The sequence below is a fragment of the Mobula birostris genome, chromosome 18, assembly GCF_030028105.1.
Source record: "Mobula birostris isolate sMobBir1 chromosome 18, sMobBir1.hap1, whole genome shotgun sequence".
In the NCBI taxonomy this organism is placed as follows: Eukaryota; Metazoa; Chordata; class Chondrichthyes; order Myliobatiformes; family Myliobatidae; genus Mobula; species Mobula birostris.
In genome coordinates, this window is record NC_092387.1 from 31,043,232 (window position 1) to 31,063,623 (window position 20,392).

At 43.6% G+C, this 20,392-nt stretch overlaps 1 protein-coding gene across 6 annotated transcripts in view; it reads right to left on the reverse strand.

The window, feature by feature from the left end:
* pik3ap1 (phosphoinositide-3-kinase adaptor protein 1) overlaps positions 1 to 20,392 on the reverse strand; it is a 148,860-nt gene that overhangs the window by 20,658 nt on the left and 107,810 nt on the right. For 3 of the 6 annotated variants that reach the window (XM_072282395.1, XM_072282398.1, XM_072282394.1), the window contains 3 exons: positions 13,971 to 14,051; positions 12,811 to 13,022; positions 8,707 to 8,809 (listed from right to left, as the gene is read on the reverse strand). In XM_072282395.1, the coding sequence (XP_072138496.1) occupies positions 8,707 to 8,809; positions 12,811 to 13,022; positions 13,971 to 14,051 (396 nt within the window). The remainder of the gene's footprint in view (positions 1 to 8,706; positions 8,810 to 12,810; positions 13,023 to 13,970; positions 14,052 to 20,392) is intronic. The other 3 variants (XM_072282399.1, XM_072282396.1, XM_072282397.1) reach the window with 2 other exon arrangements.

Genomic DNA, 20,392 nt, shown 5'->3' on the forward strand with positions numbered 1-20,392 from the left:
CCTCTGTGTAAATAAGCTACCTGTCAGGCTTCTTTTGAAATCTTTCCCCTTTTACCCTGTATCTGTGCCCCCCTTGTTTTGAACTCCTCAACCACGGAGAAAAGGCGATGACCATCCACCTTCTCAGAGCTCAAAGTAAATTTATTATCATTGAATATATATATATCACCACATATAACCCTGAGGTTCTTTTTCTCCTGGGCATTCACAGTCAATACAAGAAAAACAACAGAATCAATGAAAGACCACCTCCAACCATTGTGCAAAAGACAACAAACTGCGCAAATACAAAAAGAAAAGAAATAATAATAATAATAATAATAAATAAATCAATAAACAATAAATATCAAGAACATAAGAAGAGTCCTTACAAGTTAGTATATAGGTTGTGGGAACAGTTCTGTGATGGGCTGAGTAAAGTTGAGTGAAGTTGTTCCCTCTGATTCAGAAGCCTGATGGTTGAGGGGCAATAACTGTTCCTGAACCTGTTAGTGTGGGTTTGAGGCTCCTGTACCTTCTTCCTTGATGGCAGTCGCAAGAAGAGAACATGGCCTGGATGATGGGGATCCTTGATGATGGATGCTGCTTTCTTGCGACAGCACTCCCTATAGATATGCTCAATGGTGGGGAGGGCTTTCCCTGTGATGGACTGGGCCATATCCACTACTTTTTTGGAGTCTCTTCCAGTCAAATGCATTTGTGTTTCTATACCAGGCAATATACTCTCCACCACTCATCTGTAGAAGTTTGTCTAAGTGTTAGATGATAATGCTGAATCTTTGCAAGCTTCTAAGTAGAGTTGCTGTTGTACTTTCCACGTAATGGTACTTGCATGCTGGACCCAGAACAGTCCTTGAAATGATAATATCGAGGAACTTAATGCTGCTGATTGTCTCCACCTCTGATCCCTGGATGAGGACTGGCTCATGGTCCTCCAGTTTCCTCCGCCAAAAGTCAATATACAGTACCTCTCATGATTTTACAAACTTCTGTTATGTCACTTCTCATCCAGCCCATCTCTCTTACTGATCAAGATCTCTTTGCAATCCATTGCAGTCTGCTTCACTATCAACAAAATCGCCTAATTTAGTGTATAATTAACAACTTGTTAATTGTGCTATGTGCAATCATATCCCAAGCATACACAATTACACAATTAATAACAGAAGTCCCAGCATTAATCGCTGGGGCACCCCATTAGCCACAGATTTTCAGAAGGAAAATCAACCTTCAACTATCTTCCTCTCCTTCCTGTAAATGAGACAGTTCTGACTACACCTTGTTAGCTCCCATTGAATCCCATGCATCCCAACCTTCCGGATCAGCTTGTCACGTGGGACCTAGTTGAAAGGTTTACGTCCATGTAGACATTACATTCCACTTAGACACATCCACTGCCTTACCTTCATCTATTCCCTTAGTTACCTCTTCAAAAAACTACAAAAGATTCCCCAGACATGACTCCCACGCATAAAACCACAGAGACTATTCCTGATCGGGCCTTGGTCATCCAAGTGACAGTACATATTGTCCTTCAGAATTCTCTCCAGTAATTTCCATGTAACTGAAGTCAGGTTCGGCAGCTGACTGAGGTGCCCTCCTGGGCTAATCCTATTTGCCTGCATTTGGATCACATCCCTCAAAATCTTTCCTATCCATCAGGTACTGTACACAATCAGAATTAGAGAGGACACAAAGGACTGTGAAGGTAAAAAAAAAACAAAGGAAAGGCAAGGAATTGTGGGTTCTTTTTTAACATTTTTTAACATTTAAGAATAAATTGGACAGATACATGTATGGAGGTGTATGGAGGTGTATGGAGGGATATGGTCCGTGTGCAGGTCAGTGGGACTAGGCAGGAAATGGTTCGGCACAGCCAAGAAGGGCCAAAAGGCCTGTTTCTGTGCTGTAGTTTCTATGGTTTCTATGAACAATTTCCGAATTAAAAGTTGATTGTCACTCAGATTCTCCAAGGAATAGAAGGATATGGAGGAAAGGTATAAGAAGAGTTGAGGCCAGCATAGATCTGTAATGATGTTATCAAATGGCAGGATGTGGATTTAAGACCAGGGCCTACTCCTGTTCCTATGTTGCGTGTTGCATCCCCTGCCCACTCTAACCCTTGCCTCCTACACTCTCCATGGAAGCGCAGCGTAAACTTGAAAGCAGATCCTCACCTTCCATTGAAGCTTGACACAGCCCTCAGGACCCAGGGCCGAATTCAACAATTCAATACAAACTATCTCTCCTGGCCAATTCTGGCCAAGGTAATCTAGAACGTTAACTCAGTTTTCCACGTTCCACAGAAACTATCTGACCTGTCGTGTTTCTCCATCAGTATTTTTATCCGGAAACAGCTGTGTCCTACACCTCAGTGTCTGTGTTCTTCTGTTTCGCCTTCCGGTCCCTTCTTGTGCTTCTGGACAGATCAGTTCTGGTTAGCTAGCATCCGCCACCCTCCCTTAGACATTGCTAACAGTATGTGTGTCACCTAGACAACTTTGGCCTCCTGCTTAAACACATACCCTGTAAAAACGGCAATGCTGGATACCCTCAGCAGCAACTCTAGAAAGCAAAATATTTTGCCTAGAACCTTACCTCTGCTTCCCTCTCTATGGACGCTGCCTGTTGTGCAGAGTATTGCCAATACTTTCTGGTTTTATTTCAAATTTTAAGTATCACCAGTTTTGAGCTCTTCACTTAAAAAACATTGGTGTGTTCAAAATCCCAAACAATAATTCACAATATGAAGTTAGTGTAACTAGTCACACTTTGAGCAAGCATTAACATTGGTTACATTACGTACAGAATGCTGGACTTCGAAGAGTGTTTTTTTTATTCACGATTAATAAATGACCCAAAAAACACAGGAAGGGAAAGGATGAGGTTCACACAACAAACAAGCTGCTAGAGGAACTCAAGAGATCAACCCGCCTCTGCAGCAAGAAAGTAATTATCGGGGCTTTAGGTCAAAACCCTGCATCAGGACTGAGAGCGGAGAGGCAAGATGGTTAGTATGACGAGGGGAAGGGGAATGGTGAGGTACAAACCGTGGATATTACTGGCAACTTATTGTCCAACCCTCCTCTGCAGCAGGAGGCAACTAAACACAGTGGTGGGACTGGAATTTCTTCCCTGAAGGACATTAATGATGCAGATGGACTCTTACAAGAGTCTGGTAGTTTATGTTTACTGAGGTTAAGCCAATGAGATGCAAAGGAAATGAGTGAATGGGATCAAAATTTGATGAGTGGAATGAAGCGTAGGCAAATATTGTTGTAACAGATCCGTTGGCCTTGGTTCTTGGTCTTTGTCATTTGTAGTTTATCTTAAGAATTGATATTTCTACCTGGGGGGAAAAAATCTGCCGTATAACTGAAAGTGAGGAGGAAAGCTTCAGGAATCAGAAGAAGATCAATGGGTCCAGTCAGCTGCGAATAGGAAAAATGGAACTTAATTCCGAAAAGTGTTTGGTAAGGCAACAAGTTAGGGAAATATGCAACAAATGGTGGGAGGGGGTTGGGAAATACACTGCGTATGTCAGCGGACAGAAGAATTTCTGACCACACACCTCAGGTAGCAGCACAGCCAACAAGGTGGTTATAAAGATACATAAGCAGGTTTCCTTCATTAGCTTGAGTCAGTGCAGAGATGTACAATAAATGCCAAGGTTACTTGCTAGAATTGGGCACAGCCCTGGCTAGTACACCTTTATTGGTCTGTATCAGAACTGGCCATTTCTTCCTGTCACCTTTACAGTATGTCTCAGTTTTTCCTCTATCTGTTGTTCTTAGTATTGTTTGGTCTATTGGTTACACCCATAGCCCTGCTGTCAGTAACACATTACACCAACAAAGCCGCAATGGCCTCCTTACATCATCTGACCTCATCCTAACACAACCATTCCCTTTGTTCTATCTATCCCTCCCCCACTTTCTTCACTGCTGAAAACTCTTTCCTAGATCTGTCAAAGAGTCTGGGACCTAGAATATTAACCTTTACACTCCATAGTACACCATAGAACTTAATTCCCCAGACCGTAGGAGAATGAGGGGAGTTTTGATAAAGGTATATAAAATTATGAGTGTAAATTAGACAGGCTAAATGCAAGCCAGCTTTTTCCACTGAAGTTGGGTGAGACCAAAATTAAAGGTCATGGGTTAAGGGTGAAGGTTGAAATGTTTAAGGGGAACATGAGGCGGAACTTCTTCACTCAGAGGGTGGTGAGAGTGTAAAGTGAGCTGTCAGTGGAAGCAGTGGATATGGGTTTGATTTCAACACTGAAGAGAAATTTGAATAGGTATATGGGGATATGAAGGGCAATGGTCCAGGTGCAGGTTGATGGAGAAGGGAGAATAATAGATTGTCATGGACTATATGAGCCGAAGGGCTGCTTTTTGTTCGGTAGTGCTCTATGACTTTCCATAGGTGCAGCATGAACTGTTGAGTGTTTCTTGCAATATTGGCTTCTATGTTGGATTTTCAGCATCTGCAGGATTTTGTTATTTTCACTACCTGGGTCACAGCTTGAGCACTGTACACAATTCTGGTTATCATGTTACAGGAAACATGTGACTGCAAGGGGGTACAGTAGAGATGTATACAGCTGCTTCAGGGTGGAAAGTTGTAGCTATGAGGAAAGATTACACAGACAGGGGATATTTTATTTGGATTGAGACGTCAAGAAGCAACTTACTGTGGCATGTAAAATAACATGTGACAGAGCAAACCAAAAAGATGTTCCCCTTAGCAGAAGAGTCCAACACTACATTTAGAGTGATTGGCAGAAGGATTAGAGGAGAGACGATGAAATGTTTTTACCAGGAGGGTTGGGGTGGGAGGGGTGGGGGTGATAGATTGGAACTCACTGCCCAAGATTGAGGAAAGCAGAGACCATTGCCACATTTAAACTGTACCTTAAAGCAGTGACCAGCACAAATGTGGTGGGTTGAAATTGGTGGATTTCAAGTTGAAGTTCAAGTTTATTGTCAATCAACCGTACACATGTGTACAGTTTTTCAAAACCAAGCTACAAACAGTACATCTAACTCACGTACATAATACATGAAGTAATATTACCACAAATAAATTAGATATAAGAGCAGAATTAGGCCATTTGGCCCATTGAGTTGGCTTCGCCTTTTCATCATGGCTGATCCAATTTTCCTCTCAGCCCCAATCTCCTCTGCCTTCTCCCCATATCCCTTCATGCCCTTACCAATCAAGAATCTATCAATCTCTGACTAAATATACATAAAGACTTGGCCTTCACAGATGCCTGTGGAAATGAATTCCACAGATACACCACTATCTGGCTACAGAAATTTCTCCTCACCCCCTCCTTAAGTGCATGTCTCTCTATTCTGAGGCTGTGTCCACTCTCCCACCACAGGAAACATCCTCTCCATATACACTCTATCAAGGCCTTTCACCATTGGATACATTTCAATAAGGTTATCCCTCATTCTTCTGAATTCTAGTGAATACAGGCCCAGAGCCATCAAATGCTCTTCATATGACAAGCGATTCAATCCTGGAATCATTTTTGTGAACCTCCTTTGAATCCTCTCCACTTTCAGCACATCATTTTGAAAATAAGGGGCACAAAACTGCTCATAATACTGCAACTGAGGCCTCACACATGCTTTATAAAGTCTCAACATTACATCCTTGCTTTTATATTCTAGTCCTCTTGAAATGAATGCTAACATTACACTTGTCTTCCTCACCACAAACTCAACCTGCAAATTAACATTTAGGGAATCCTGCATAAGGACTCCCAGGTCCCTTTGCATCTCAGTTTTTTGTATTTTCTCTCCATTTAGAAAATAGTCAACCCTTTCATTTCTGCTACCAAAGTTCAAGACCATACACTTCCCAACACTGTATTCCATCTGTCATTTCTTTGCGCATTTCCCTAGTCTGACAAAGTCCTTCTGTAACCTGTCTACTTCCTCAAAACTCCCCTCCCCTCCACCTATCTTCATATCATCTGCAAACTTTGCAACAAAGCCATCAATTCCATCATCAAAATCATTGACATATAATGTAAAAAGAATTGGTCCCAACCCAGACCCCTGTAGAACACCACTAGTCACGGGCAGCCAACTGAAAGGGCTCTCTTTATTCCCACTCTTAGCCTCCTGCCAATCAGCCACTGCATTATCTGTGCTAGGATATTTCCTGTAACACTATTGTTACGTACCCAGTAACTGGGTTGCCAAACCAGCAGAAATGGACCACTTAGTTGGAGTCTGGATTACTGGAACTAAGAAAGTTTTATTAAAGAAATAAGTAACACAGTACTCTAATTGTAAGGATATAAATGCAACAGGTTAGCAATGATAAAACACACAGAACTAGGATAATAGGAATCAATCAAGCTCTATCGCAGTCTAGGGGTAAAATGATCAGTCTCAAGTGATGCAGAGTTCAGTTCAGCTGAGTACAGTTCTCAGCAATCGCTGTTGTGCCGTTGGAGAGAGAGAGGGAGAGAAGGATGATAAGCAAATCGAATTCAGACAGACCTTGATGTTCTCCGCAGTTAGCTTTTGGGCGAGCCCTTTTTTTTAATGTCTTCTGAGGTCACTGACTGTGACCCCTCCGTTCCAGATACGATCGTCCTTCCGCGGTGAACCTGGCGCCCAGGCAAGGGCGGACACACACACCAGGTTCCCGCCGATCGTACCTTTTAACCCTGTGTGTCTATGGTTGGTCCGGCGACCTGACCTCCAAAACTCCCACCAACTTGTGGGGACACACCGCACTTCCAGGGTCTCGTTATCTCGTGATCTCGTGGTGTCTGTCTTGCCTTAGCGAACCTGTTCCTTTTATCCCCCTGCTGGGGTATCGCCTGTCCATCAAACTTCAAACAGTTCAGGTTCAAAGCAACCAGTCTGACAATACTCAGAACTGTGTCTCTTTTCGTTAATCTCTCTCGTCTCTCATTAACATTTCTGAATGCTGCTCCATTGTCTCACTTATCTCTCTTATTAGCATCAATCTTCTGATAACTTGGTCTTTCGCCACACTATGGTCTCATAGCTTATTAAGTAGCCTCATGTGTGACACCTTGTCAAAGGCCTTCTGAAAATCCAGGTACACAACATCAACAAATTCTCCTTTGTCTATCCTGCTTGCTATTTCTTCAAAGAATTCCATAAGATTCTTCAGGTAAGATTTTCCCTTGAGAAACCATGCTGATTGAAGCCTACAGTATTTTATCAAGTCCCTCTAAGTACCCTGAGACATCATACTTAATAATCAACTCCAACATTTTTCAACCACTGAGGTCAGACTAACTGGCCTATAGTTTCCTTTCTTCTGTCTGTCTCTGTCTCTCTCTCTCTCCCTCCTTGAAAAGTGGAGTGATATTTGCAAGTTTCCAGTCTTCCAGGCCTATTCCAGAATCTTGAAAGATTCTTGAAAGATCATTACTAATGCCTCCACAATCTCTTCAGCCACGTCTTTCAGAACTCTGGAGTGTACAACATCTGGTCCAGGTGACTTATCTACCTTCAGACCTTTCAGTTTCCCAAGAACTTTCTCTCTAGTTATGGCAACGTCATGACCCCTGAAACCTAGAGCTTCCACCATGCTGCTAGTGTCTTCCACAGTGTTGACTGATGCAAAATACTTATTCAGTTCATCCACCATTTTTTTGTCCCCCACTCCTACCTCTCCAGCATCCTTTTCCACAGGTCCAATATCCACTCTCGCTCTCTTTTACACTTTATGTATCTGAAGAAATTTTTGGTATCCTCTTAAACATTATTGGCCAAATTTCTTTCATATTCTATCTTTACCTTCTTAATTCTTAAATTAACAAATAATAAGGCGCATTTACGAACAAGTTAAAAAGTAAACAGTATAACGTATCTGGCACTTCATACGTGAGGAGACCTGCGTGGTGGCAGGAAGTTCCGTTGTGTTTCAGCCTGGGGGAAGAAGCTGCTTCCCATCTTAACATCTGTGTTGTGAATTTTCAATAACTTTGTGCAGCTCCAAAAGTATTGAACCCTTCAAACTTTTTTCTCTTAATGTATTAAATTTTGACTAATCAACTTGCAATTCTATGCGAATAAAACAGAGTTCTAAGTTACAGTCAACCTTGCAATTTCACTACTTGATATTTTCTAAACTGTGCCAATTTTCTGTCTTCCTAATTTTAACTCCATGTTTTTGTCTTAGAGATTAATCTTTCAACTATTTACCCATTACACTGGAAATGAAGCTTCTGCCTTGCAGTCCATTGCATTTCGTACTTGAACAACCAATATCTCAGTATTTCTCCTCACCTCCCACCTGTCTGACCATTATCTTCAGCTTATAGGTAGAACTTATCAGAGAGTTGGTAAGTAAATGCGTATTCACTTTGTTCTTCCTGATTGTAAAATAATTTATTAGAATTAACATGTTCAAAGCCTAGCATTCTTTCACAGCCACAGCCCCTCTTTTGGTAAGAGCCAAGTTTCGTCCTTCCTTGCTTCCTGCACTTTCTCTGCAGCCTTGATCACTTTCTCAAGATGTGATCCAAGGCAGTGACAATACTGAGCTCCTTCACTCTACCATGGAAAGACATTCCAACCATTGTCCTGTGCTTCTGGTGGTTGAATGGGTTTCCTTGTCAGGGGGAGACATACTGCTCATGACGTACATTCACCCTTCATGAGCTGGAGAGAGAAGTAGTTATGACTGTGTGTTCACCTGCGATGGAGAAGTGTGAACGGAGCTCACCTCGATGTTTGCCATGTCGCCCTTTAAGGTTCTGTCTGCGTGTGATGCTATCCCGCAGCTTCTTCAGGTTTTCCTGGTGGGTACAAAGACGTGGTTAGATCTCACTGTGAGACACCGCTGCTCCCCTGTGTAACCTGCCAGGATAAACTAGGTGAAGGACGTTTGTGGACCACAGGAGACTTTAGGACAATCCAATCGGCTTTGAGCAGTCAGAGGACAAATTAACATGCCATGTACACTCCAATCTGACAGCAAATGTGGAGGGTTAACACTGGGTCAAGGACGGTGTGCACAGCTGGAAAGGATGAGGAAAAGAAGCTCAAATTTGCAGATAAAGTGAGCAAGGCCAGCAAAAACAGAAGTGTAGAGAAAGGCAGGATACATTACAAGACAAATGCTATGCTATAAAAGCAGGGTGTTCCACCGGTCTAATCACCACCACCTCCATCTGGCTGAATCCATTCCCACAATGAACAGCTTCCCCTTTAACTCCGCTCACTTCCTCCAGATAAAAAAATTGCTGTAATGTGAACCTGCGTGCGTGAAATAGTGCCTTCCTTGTTTCAGTCCTGCTCATATCCTCTCTTTTATCTTCTTCTCCACTATTTTGATATTCATATCCATGCTGCACCTTGCTCTGACCACTAAATAGCACACTCTGGAGGCAATTTCCACCACACAAGTATCTTCACATCAATTTTTACCTCGGCACTTTCCACTTCTGGAGATGGGTCAGCAGACAGTTCAACACCAAGCTTCTTCCTTCCTTGCTTTCTGTAAGGCTCATTCTGTTGCATTTGTTCTGACATCACCTTTCAGATCAGCTTTCCTCAGCTCTGGGTTTCCCGTAAAATGACTGGAACCAAACCCTTTCCACTTCTGGTCTCACTCCCTCCTCGCCCCCAGTTTCTCATCAGCTTCCCCTTCAAACCCACCCGTCTCCCGATCCACGTCTCCCTCCGTACAATATGGTCTACCCCTCAATCATCGCCAATATTCCCTGTCTTTCTGATGGCACTTTCCTGGGCAACAGCAAGTTATCCAACACAAAAATACTCTGCAGATGCTGCCATGTCAAAGCAACACTCACAACACACTGGAGGAACTCAGCAGGTTGGGCAGCATCCGTGGAAACGATCAGTCAATGTTTCGGGCCGGAACCCGTCGTCCTGACATAGGGTTCCAGCCTGAAGCGTTGACTGATTGTTTCCACGGATGCTGCCTGACCTGCTGAGTTCCTCCAGCATGTTGTGAGTGTAGCAAGTTATCCAAACTCCAGGGAAAATGAGGATTATACTTCATTTAGTTTATAGCACTCACTGCTCACAATGCGGCCTCCTGAACACAGGGGTGGGGGTGGAGATCACTTACAGGGCGAGGGTGAGGAACTGCTTTGTGGAATCCTGCCATGCAGCCCTCAAACATGGCTTCAAGCCTACCCAAGGCCAGTTGATACAAAAGGCCAGTTACCCATGGCTGGCGCGCACACACACACACGCGCACACACACACACACACACACACACACACACACACACACACACCCTTTAGCCCTTTTGAAATCTACCTGTATTAACGGGTAATTAACCTCCCAGCTGGAATATGAAAGGAATGAGATCACATGGTGGACACTAGCACTGGGAGAAGGTGCAAACTCCACAAAGACTACAGCCGAGGTCAGGACTGAACCCAGGTCTCTACAGCTGTGACACAACGGGACTAACTACTGTGCTGTGCCTTCAATAACATGCGACTAATTCTGCAGTCCTCTCCCACTCTAACACCTCTTCATGACCTCCTGCACTGTTCCAGTGAAACTCCAATGAATGGTTTCTTATCTTCCAACAAGACACAGAGCAGCTTTCCTGACTGAACAATGAATAAACTTCCGAGGCAGGTTGTGACATCTATACCAACCACGGTCATCCAAAGGTATTAATGCTACCTGCCAGCACTTGGCCCAGAGCCTTCTCTGCCTGGATGATTCGAACTCTCATCCAGCCACTTCTCAAAAGTTATCAGTGGCTCTGCTTGTAGCATTTGGTCAGTCAATGTATTCCAGGTACTCACCGGTCTCTGGGTGAAAAAGATCCTCCTCATGGAATCTCAAAAGCGCATACCTCTTATCCTAAAACTATAAGACCATGAGACACAGGAGCAGAGTTAAGCCATTCACCTCACCAATTCTGTTCCACCATGCCATCATAGCTGAATTATTATCCCTCTCTGGCTTTCTCCCTGTAACCTTTGGCACTCTTACCAACCAAGAACCTATCGACCTCCATTTTAAATATACCCAATGACTTGGCCCTCACAGCCATCAGTGACAATGAATTTCACAGATTCACCACCAGCTGGCTAAAGAAGTTCCTCCTTGTTTCTGATCTAAATGGATGCCCCTCTATTCTGTGGCTGTGCCCTCTGGTCCCAGACTCCCCCACTATAGGAAACATTCTCTCAATGTCCGCTCTATTTAGGCCTTCCTATATTAGATAACAATCAATGAGATCCCCCGGTTTTCTTCTAAACTCCAGTGAGTACAGGCCCAGAGACATCAAACGCTCCTCACTCATGAATCCATTCATTCTCGGAATCGTTCTCATAAACGTCCACCGGACCCTCTGCAATGCCAGCGTGCTCTTTCTTAGATAAGGGGTCCAAAATTGCTCATGACACTCCAAGGGTGGTCTGACCAATGCTTTATAAAGCCTCAGCATTACATCCTTGCTCTTATAATCTAGCCTTCTTAAAACGAATGCTAACATTGCATTTGCCTTCCTTACCACTGACTTAACCTGCAAGTTGACCTTTTGGGAACCTTATATGAGGAATCCCAAGTCCCATTGCACTTTCGATTTCTGAATTTGCTTTCCATTTAGAAAATAGCACATGCCTTTATTCCTTCTGCTGAAGTGCATGACCATACACTTTTCTACTCTGTATTCCATCTGACACTTCGCTGCCCATTCTCCTAATCTGTCCAAGTCCTTCTGCAGATTCCCTGCTTCCTCAACATTCCCTGCCCCTCTGCCTATCTTTGTATTATTTGCAAACTTGGCCTCAAAGCCCTGTCTTCATAAAACTATGTCTTCTAGCTTGATACACTTCAGTAAAATCCCCTATAAAGCTGCCCTGCTCCAAGGAAAACCTCAGAACTGAAACATTCCATCCAAGGAGCATTTTCTCCAGTGCTAACACACAGTGTGGGACTAGAACTGCAAAACATTACTCCGGCTGAGGTTTTATAAATTTGCAGCACAGCCTCCTTGCTCTTGTATTCAATCCTAGCATCCCATAAGTTTTCTTAACCATGTTTTCTGCCTGTGTTATCACTTTGAGGGACTTTCAGATCTGTCCCTCTGTTCCTCAGTTCTCCCTAGGACCACACCATTCATGGTGTGCTGTATATCCTAGCATCATTCATACTCCCAAAAACATTCTGAAAGGAATTAACTTTTTAGAGTCTCCTGAATGGGAGAGTCTAGAACTAATGAGTAAAGAAAGAGGATAAAGGTTCAGGCACTTTGGGCAGAGCTGAGTAGACTTTTCTCCAGAGCACTGTAGACATGCATTAACCAGAGGCAAAAAGTTGTTCAGTCACAGAATGCATTCAGTGCCTTATTAGAGATTACGGGAATCAAGGGATCGGGTAGGGATTGGGAATGGTTTATGAAAATAGGCAAATAAACAAATTCATGGGGAGATACGGCACATTAACAGGCCCACTGAGCACATACCAGCCAATTACACTAATCCTGCACATCCCCGTGTTACCATCAACCCCGATCTTATTTCAGTTAATGAAGGTGAGACTGGAGGGCCACAGGGCCAACTTCTGTTTGTGAACTTACTTTATGATCATAAGTGGAAGCAAAAGAACCATTGAACCCATCACTCGTGATCCTAACACAAACAGAATATTTGCAGGAATGTTCTCCTCATATTGGCCATTAACGCCAGCAAACAATCTGTTTGATGTGTCAGTGGGTTGGGCAGTGTCTGTGGGAGGAAAGGAACTCTCGATGTTTCAGGTTGAAGCGCGCCCTCTGACAATTTGGCCAGGCTTTTGTTGTACCTGTTGGAAGCGAAAGGAGTCTGATCTGCGTTTCTGGTTGAGTTGCCATTCTTTAAACTGCAGGAGGGCTTCGTCTACATTGATCATTCCCAGCTTCACCTGCTCCTGCAGGGTGATGAGCTGCCGCTGCCCAGGAGTCTTCATCCCCGCAAATGGGTCGTAGTCGCTGGAGGGCGCCCTCGACAGTGGCTGCTTTGAGCGTGGTGGAAGTGCTGAAAGAAAACATCGAAGCTCTTGGAAAATTGGCATGACTTCTGCATTATTTGCTTCCCCCTCCAACCTGGATTTCACCCTTATTGGTGTTTATAACCTCATGTGTTTTACTAGCGACGGTGCTGATCACTGCTTTACTCCTGCTCTACCTGCTGCCTCGGCAGTTTCCTGTCACATTGAGGAGTTGGATGGTCTGTTACAGACACGGGCATGCAACAGTTGTCATCTCTACATCCTTTCACTCTCCTCATCCAGCAGCCAAAGAGCAGGCCAGCAATTAAAATGAAACATTTCCACCTGGCTGCCATTATTGGGCTTGGCTGTCAATGAAGCTCCTGTCAGTATCTTCTGGGGTCCTGTTTAGTACAAGGCAGGCACACAATGTATACAGAGCTCAGGGGCACTTCAGCCCCATGGGTAAAAATGTCACAGATCCTGTGAGAACCAGCAGAAGGTTCATTAAAACAGCGACTGAGAGAGGGGAGGACTGGTTTTTCGACTGATTCCCCCAAGATGTGTTGGTCTGCCCTGGCCCAAAATCTGGCCCTACCCCATTCCCCCTTCTCCCCATATTTAGGTTGCTCTCAACTGTCCCTGTGGTACAGTACAAGATTGAGGACCCCGTTCTTCCTCCAGACACCCCTTTACTCCCTCCTCCTCTGGACACCCCCTCAACTCCCTTCTCCTCCAAATGCTCCATCCCTCCCCTCTTCCTCCAGATGCCCTTTCTCACCCCTCCTCCTCCTTCCTTCAACCTAATAATTTATTATTCTTGTTTTCTTTTGACTTGTTCTTCCTTCCAATTTGCTCAAAGTTCTAAACCAAGGGTTCCCAACCTGGAGTCCATGGACCCCCTGCTTAATCGCGTTGGCCAATGGCGTATGAAAGGCTGGGAAGCCCTGTCAAGGAGACGCTTCACAAGTTGGGAAGAATTGTTCGCTAAATACCTGGGCCGGGGTGTCCACCTGCTGAGGTACGCAAGGCTGTGATGTAAAGGTTCTCTGCTCTCTTCCCTTCACTGCAAAACACTGGAGCAGAAGAGAGATTTTTCTAATTAAATCTTTTGTTTTCAGCCCATCAGTCAACTGTCAGAACGGCACATCATTCCTGTTCCCTCACTCATTCTCTCTCACACATGCCCATGAACTCCCAATTGATTCCCTGACCACACAAGGAAACTGGGAGCAATTTATAGCAGCCACTTAAACAACTTGAACGTTTTTGGGATGTGGGAGGAAGCCCATCTAGTCACTTGGAGAATATTCAAAATCCACACATATCACACCCAGGCTTGGGAATGAATCTGGGCCAGTACGACAGTGTTATAATCCTCTGTCAATGTGCCACCAATCAGCAGTATTTTTGTCAGCAATGTCTTCAGTATTGTCAGTGACAGGTCCTGACAGCTATCCATCCTCAGTACAGGCAGCTCATATCAACCCATCACATGCCTCACCAACTAATGATGCGAAGATACAAGAGTTTGCAGATGCTGGATGCTGGAATCTGGAGCAACAAACTGCATCTGTTGGGGGAAATGGACAACATCTCGGAAGGGTGTTGGGTCTTGACCTAAAATGGAAACTACCTATTTCCCTTCGCAAATGCTGTCTGATCCTGCTGAGTTCCTCCGGCAGCAACTAATAACAGCCTTTGTGGTCAAGTATGTTTCAGTCTATTTTCAGATAATTAAATCTTCCTGAATCTGAAAGTTTACCAGGCAAAGGGTTGTAACTGATTCAATCAAGATAAGGCAATACAGCTTTTAAAATGATTAATCCAAAAGTATGGTATTATGCAAAACAATATCCAGCTGGTAAATTTTATGTAACATTGAATTTCACATGTTTTAGATTATGTCAAGCATTTTAAAATTAAATAAGATGTTGGTTTGTGTGTGTGGGGGGGGGGTAACATGAAGTGCTTTTCAGCACATTAAGGCAGCAGCTTCAATGTAGTGTTACCTTATAAAGCAACTGTGCAGAATGTAACCTTGTCCTTCAGTGATGTTAGAACAATTTTTGGGTTTAGCACTTTTACATTTAGCAAATGACTTTGGCTACCAGTCTTCACATCTGAATATGTGTTAAGGATTTAATTTGGGGTGCAGCTCTGAATAATGGGTGCTTAAAAGCTGCAAATCCCAGACCAGACAATGCAGATTAAAATTCATTTGGATATTTGTGGTGTGCGTGCAAATCAGGAAGTGTGAAGTTTGTGTGCAGTTTCAAAGAAAGCATTGTGGATATATTGTAAATATGGAATTGTCCTTTGATGTTTAGCACATAAAATATTGAGCCCAACATTTGGCCAGCAGACTTTTTGACTGAAGGTGTCTCTGTATGTTGTCTGCTGTGCTTTGTTTTGTCAAATAAAGAAGCTGCTTCGTATCTACCGATACTTTTCTCCAGTGACTTCATTCACACAACAACAGGTGATTAGGACATTACAGTGAGTAGTTGAAGAGCCTCAAAGCTGAGCCACATCTCTTGGATCAACTGGCTTGCTTCTATTTCACCACATTCCACACAACACCAATATTTCATGGCAGTTCAGAAAGCAGGGGTGGGGATAGACGTTTGTAGTTCCAGTGAAAATGTCAGCATCACTGTACCCTGGTCCTGCCAGTATAGTCTGTAAGGGGACCTGGATCCAAGCTTTATGGCAGAGGAGGCTACTGGAGCTCTTTCCAACATTCATTTCCTTAAGTATGCAATTTTTAAAAATTATTCATGCAGAGGAGGCTTATTTTAACAGCATGGCTGATACATATACACATCCATTATCACCTTTGAGGCAGCAAGCTAGTTCTTTGACTGCTTTTGGCCCATGGAAAAGACATCATTGTCTCAGGTAGTGGTCAGGTAGTAAGCCCAAGATCCCCTACCTCGGCCTTAGTGAAAGAGAAGATCAACCTACTAAAGGTGACATGAGGAAACTTCTCCCTGCCGATAAGCCTCCAAAAGTCACCATCCCTTAATCTTGCTTTAAGTTCGATGTCATTTTGCAAATCAATTATTTCCATTTCAATATCATTTGGCACACCAAATACTTGCTGGAATTTGGCTGCTATCTGTTCTATATCGATCGGCAGAAATGGGTTTGAAATAAATGCAGCAATATCTTTCATGACGTTAAACTCCCCAAAATGCCGATCGAACTCTATTGCCAGTTTGTCTAGGTAAGCACAGTATTGCACAGGGCGTAAAACATTTTTTTCCTTGATGGCCTGTAACATTTTCTCCAAGTTGGGAAAGTGTGTCAGCTTCCCATTCTTTAAATTTGAAATCCAAATACCGAGCTTGGCCTTAAACGCATTCACTGCACTTATCATGTGGGGCAGGAATTGGTCTTTTCCTATGAGCTCATTGTTAAGTGCGTTTAATTTAGCCGTTAGGTCCGTCAGAAACCCTAAATCTAGTAGCTATGCATCATCTGACAGTTCCTTGCGCTCCTCGTTTCTTGTCGACAGAAAAGTCTTTATCTCAGGCAGCAAGTCAACAAATTGTTGCAGTGCTTTGCTGCGACTCACCACCGAGCATCGGGACCTACTGGGAAAGTCTTAAAGATCAACCGGTTGATTGCGATCGACTGGTTGGCCACCACTAATCTAAGGGGTGCCAGAACTTGGACCTGGTGAAAGATGATAGATTAATGTTGTGTTTCCAAGTTGTCATCTTGATGGGAGAGATTGAAAGTTTAAGAGGCATGTCATAGAGTTATACTGAGACCATAACTAACTATCAAACATCTCTTAATGCCAATTCCATTTTTATTCTCTCCAAGCATTCATCAACAAGCACTCTCCACTCAGATTCTACCACTCACACAAACATGAGGGGTAATTTAAAGTGCCCAAGTAATTTACCAACCACTCTGTCTAATAGATGGGAGAGGAAACTGGAACATCTGGAGGAGAAGTGGAAAAAATGTACAAGTTCTGCATAGGCAGTAGAAGAGATTGCCTCTCAAAGTGCAACCTTAAAGGCTGATTTATAGTTCTGTGTCAAATCGACGCCGTAACCTATGCGCGTTGTGAGCATTTATACTTATGCGTTGGTGTGTCTGCGTTGCTCTGCAATTCAGGCACCTCGTGCATGCGCACACACCTGCCCTTGCAAGGCTTCATGGTCATGGTAGTCTTTCTTGGGGTAAACAAGTTTAAAGTGAGCGTCTTTTTTCGTAAAAGCGAATTGCATCCTCCATAATTTCAGAGGTCTGTCAAGCTTTCTGGAAAGCATTGCAGCCAGAGTTCCTTCCCTGCCCTTCAGTCGCCCAATGGGAAGCTATTGCAGCGTAGGAGGAAATGTGATGCTACCAAGCGGACCAATCACAGTTGTTGCAGTCTGCGTTGCCCCGACGCATAGTTACATTTTGGGAGAGGTGCGCGTTAGGCTACGGCATAGGGATCCGCGTAGGCTCTGCGTAGGGTTCGCGGCTATGCCGTACCTACAGCATCGATTTGACGCGGATGTATAAATCAGCCTTAAGTCCTCGTCGTCAGAAGTGGATACGAGTAAGGCTGGCCAAGAGGGCTCTAGTGAAGTTGTATAGGCCAATTTACTGTATGGTGGATACAATGGATTAAAGAAACATTGATGAACTCCAACCATACCGTTGACTTTGGCTGACGGAGACAGGCGGACATTAGTGGCCTATGTCTGGGAGCCAAGGGCCCAGGAAGAAGAAAATTATGATTGAACTGGTTGGTGTACAGAAAGATGCCACTGCTTGCCATTTCTGAATAGGCTAATAGAAATAAAGACAGCCGCCTCGTCCTGGTGATGGTCTTGCAGTTGTAACAATGCACCACACTCCTGACTAATTCCTTTGCAGGTGATGGAAAAGCTTTGAAGAGTCAGGTGGTGAAATATTCCATGCAAAATGTCCAACACCTGACCTGCTCTCGTACCCACTGCACACACATATAGTGGACAGTTACATCTCTGGACAGCACTGGTGGTGAAGGACTCAACTTCAGCAATGCCACTGTCAAGTGCAGGTATTTGCAGTCCAGATGGAGGTGGCTAATGCCTGGCAATTGTGTGGGACCCATTTTTCCTACCACTGATCTGAATGTCTTAATGCTGTCTAAATGTTGCTGCACACAAGCATGGGCCATTCCATTTGCTGAGAACTTGTAATAGGCGTGAATGTGCCATTATTGGTGATCTCTCCGCTTCTTGTCTTACACAAGTGACAAAGTAGCTCAGGATAGTTGGGCTGAAGTCAGTGCCCTGAACAACTCCTGCAGTGATGGCCAGGGTTGGTAATCTCAACCATCCTCCTTTGTACAGGAACAGGCTCCGGATATTGGAACATTTTCTTCTCAATGCAGATTTATCATTCTATGATCTCTCCCTCAGCCAAATGCTGGCACACTAAGATGAGCGCAATTATGTTCATCTCAGTATTGTGATGAAATCTGGAGCAAAGTAGTCTTTGGTAAAACCGAAACCATACATCATTTTTTGTAACAATGATTGATAAACTCAGTCACTTCCACCCATCAAAACATCTTTGTTGTGACAAATATCGACAGCAAAGATTCCTAACTTGGACATGGCTTTATATAAAGGCAAACGGAATGAAGATAATTGCATCAATAAAATTTCACAGATAAAGTTTTTAGATCGTAAGTTAAGAAGGGCTTAGGAACATACTGTACATACCTGCACCCCTGCAGTTGAAACTAAACAGAACTAAGTGATTGTCAGCATGAATGTGCCCTAAACCATCTAAAGTTAAAATGTGTTTAATATTTAAATATAATTTATTGATTCTGGCATCTTCCCCCTTCCTTTCCAGTCCCGAAGAAGGGTCTTGTCCTGAAAACATTAACCGTTTATTCATTTCCATAGATGCTGCCTGATCTGCTGAGTTCCTCCAGCATTTTGTATATGTTGCCTTAATATATAAAGATAAAGAATAGTTTGCAAATGAACTGTTAAGCGTTGTAGGAGGGGGCTAGAGTATGTGCTGCATTATAGTGAAAGGCTGGAGCTGTGTAAGGTGCAGAATATAAAGTTCACGTCAAAGTTCAATTGTGGTAATTTACTGAAAAACAAAGAGGTGAATGAGGATAACAGTGGACTATTCACACCCTTCCCCAACCTACTCCACCATTTCATTCCCATTATCAAGATCAGAGACATTGCTGATGGTAGCCTGTACTCAACACTCCATCTGCCTGTGACATTCTTTCACCCTCTTTTTTTAAAATTAAGGATCTATCTAATTCCGTCGATCATTGAGAACGAGTGTTCCAAAGATACACAAGCCTGTGAGAGAAATGTCCACTTCTCGTGGCAGTGGAGAGAGTGCAGGCTGTGCCTGGAGTGGAGGGGCTGTTGCTGGACATTGGATAGGCTTGGTCTTATCTCACTCAGGCAGAGGAGCTGAAGGGCGACCTTACGGAGGTTTGTAAAATTATGGGAGGTTGGGCATAGATAGCATAGACAGAGTGTTTTTTTTTCAGGGCAGGAGAGTAAAGAAGGCACAGGGATAAAGTGAGCAGGGAGAAATTTAAAGGAGATGTGAAGGGTAAACTTTTCCACTCAGGGGGTGATGGTTATCTGCAAAAGGCAGCCAGGGGAAGTAGTAGAGAAAGATACAATCACAATAATTAAAAGGCACTTGGTTAGGAAAGGTGTAGGCAGAAATGGGCCTAATGCAGGCAAAGCTGGCTATCATACTCCTGTGCCCTATGTTTCTATAATTAATCTGTCTTAAATGCATCACCTCTAACTCCCTAGTTCGATTTCTCCTCATACAACACAGCAAGGCTCCTCACAGTCACATATGTTTCAATCAAATCACCTCTTTCACTTCTAAATTCCAATGGAGAAAAACGGAAGTTTCCTTTCTCCCTTCTGGCTTAAGGCTAAGGGAATTAATCTAATCTGAAGACAACATGGAGTGCTCCCAGAGCCAGTCAGACCCATTTGTGTCATACTGTGCTGACCAGTCAAAATGGCAATGCCCTTGCTCTTCTTCTAACGTACTGCCTTGTGTTTGGTGCTCATTATATGCCCTCTACATTGGGAAAATAAAAACAATTGCAGAACGTTTCAGTCAATGAGGGTGACCTTGAGCCTTGTGTTGCCTGTCTTTGCAATTCTCCATCCTAGACCCCCTTCTCTGTCTCTGTCCTCCTATGTTCTAACAAAATGTAGGAGATCAGGGACAGCCTAGTAGTGTAGCGATTGGCACAGCTCTATTACAGAGGCAATGACCCTGGGTTTAATTCTGCCCTGTGTTTGTCAGCAGTTGAGCAGCACAGGCTCAGTGGGTCAAAAGTGCTTGTTACTGTGCTGTACTGCTAAATTAATAAAATAAAACTTGCAAACTTAAGGAACTGTGTGCCACC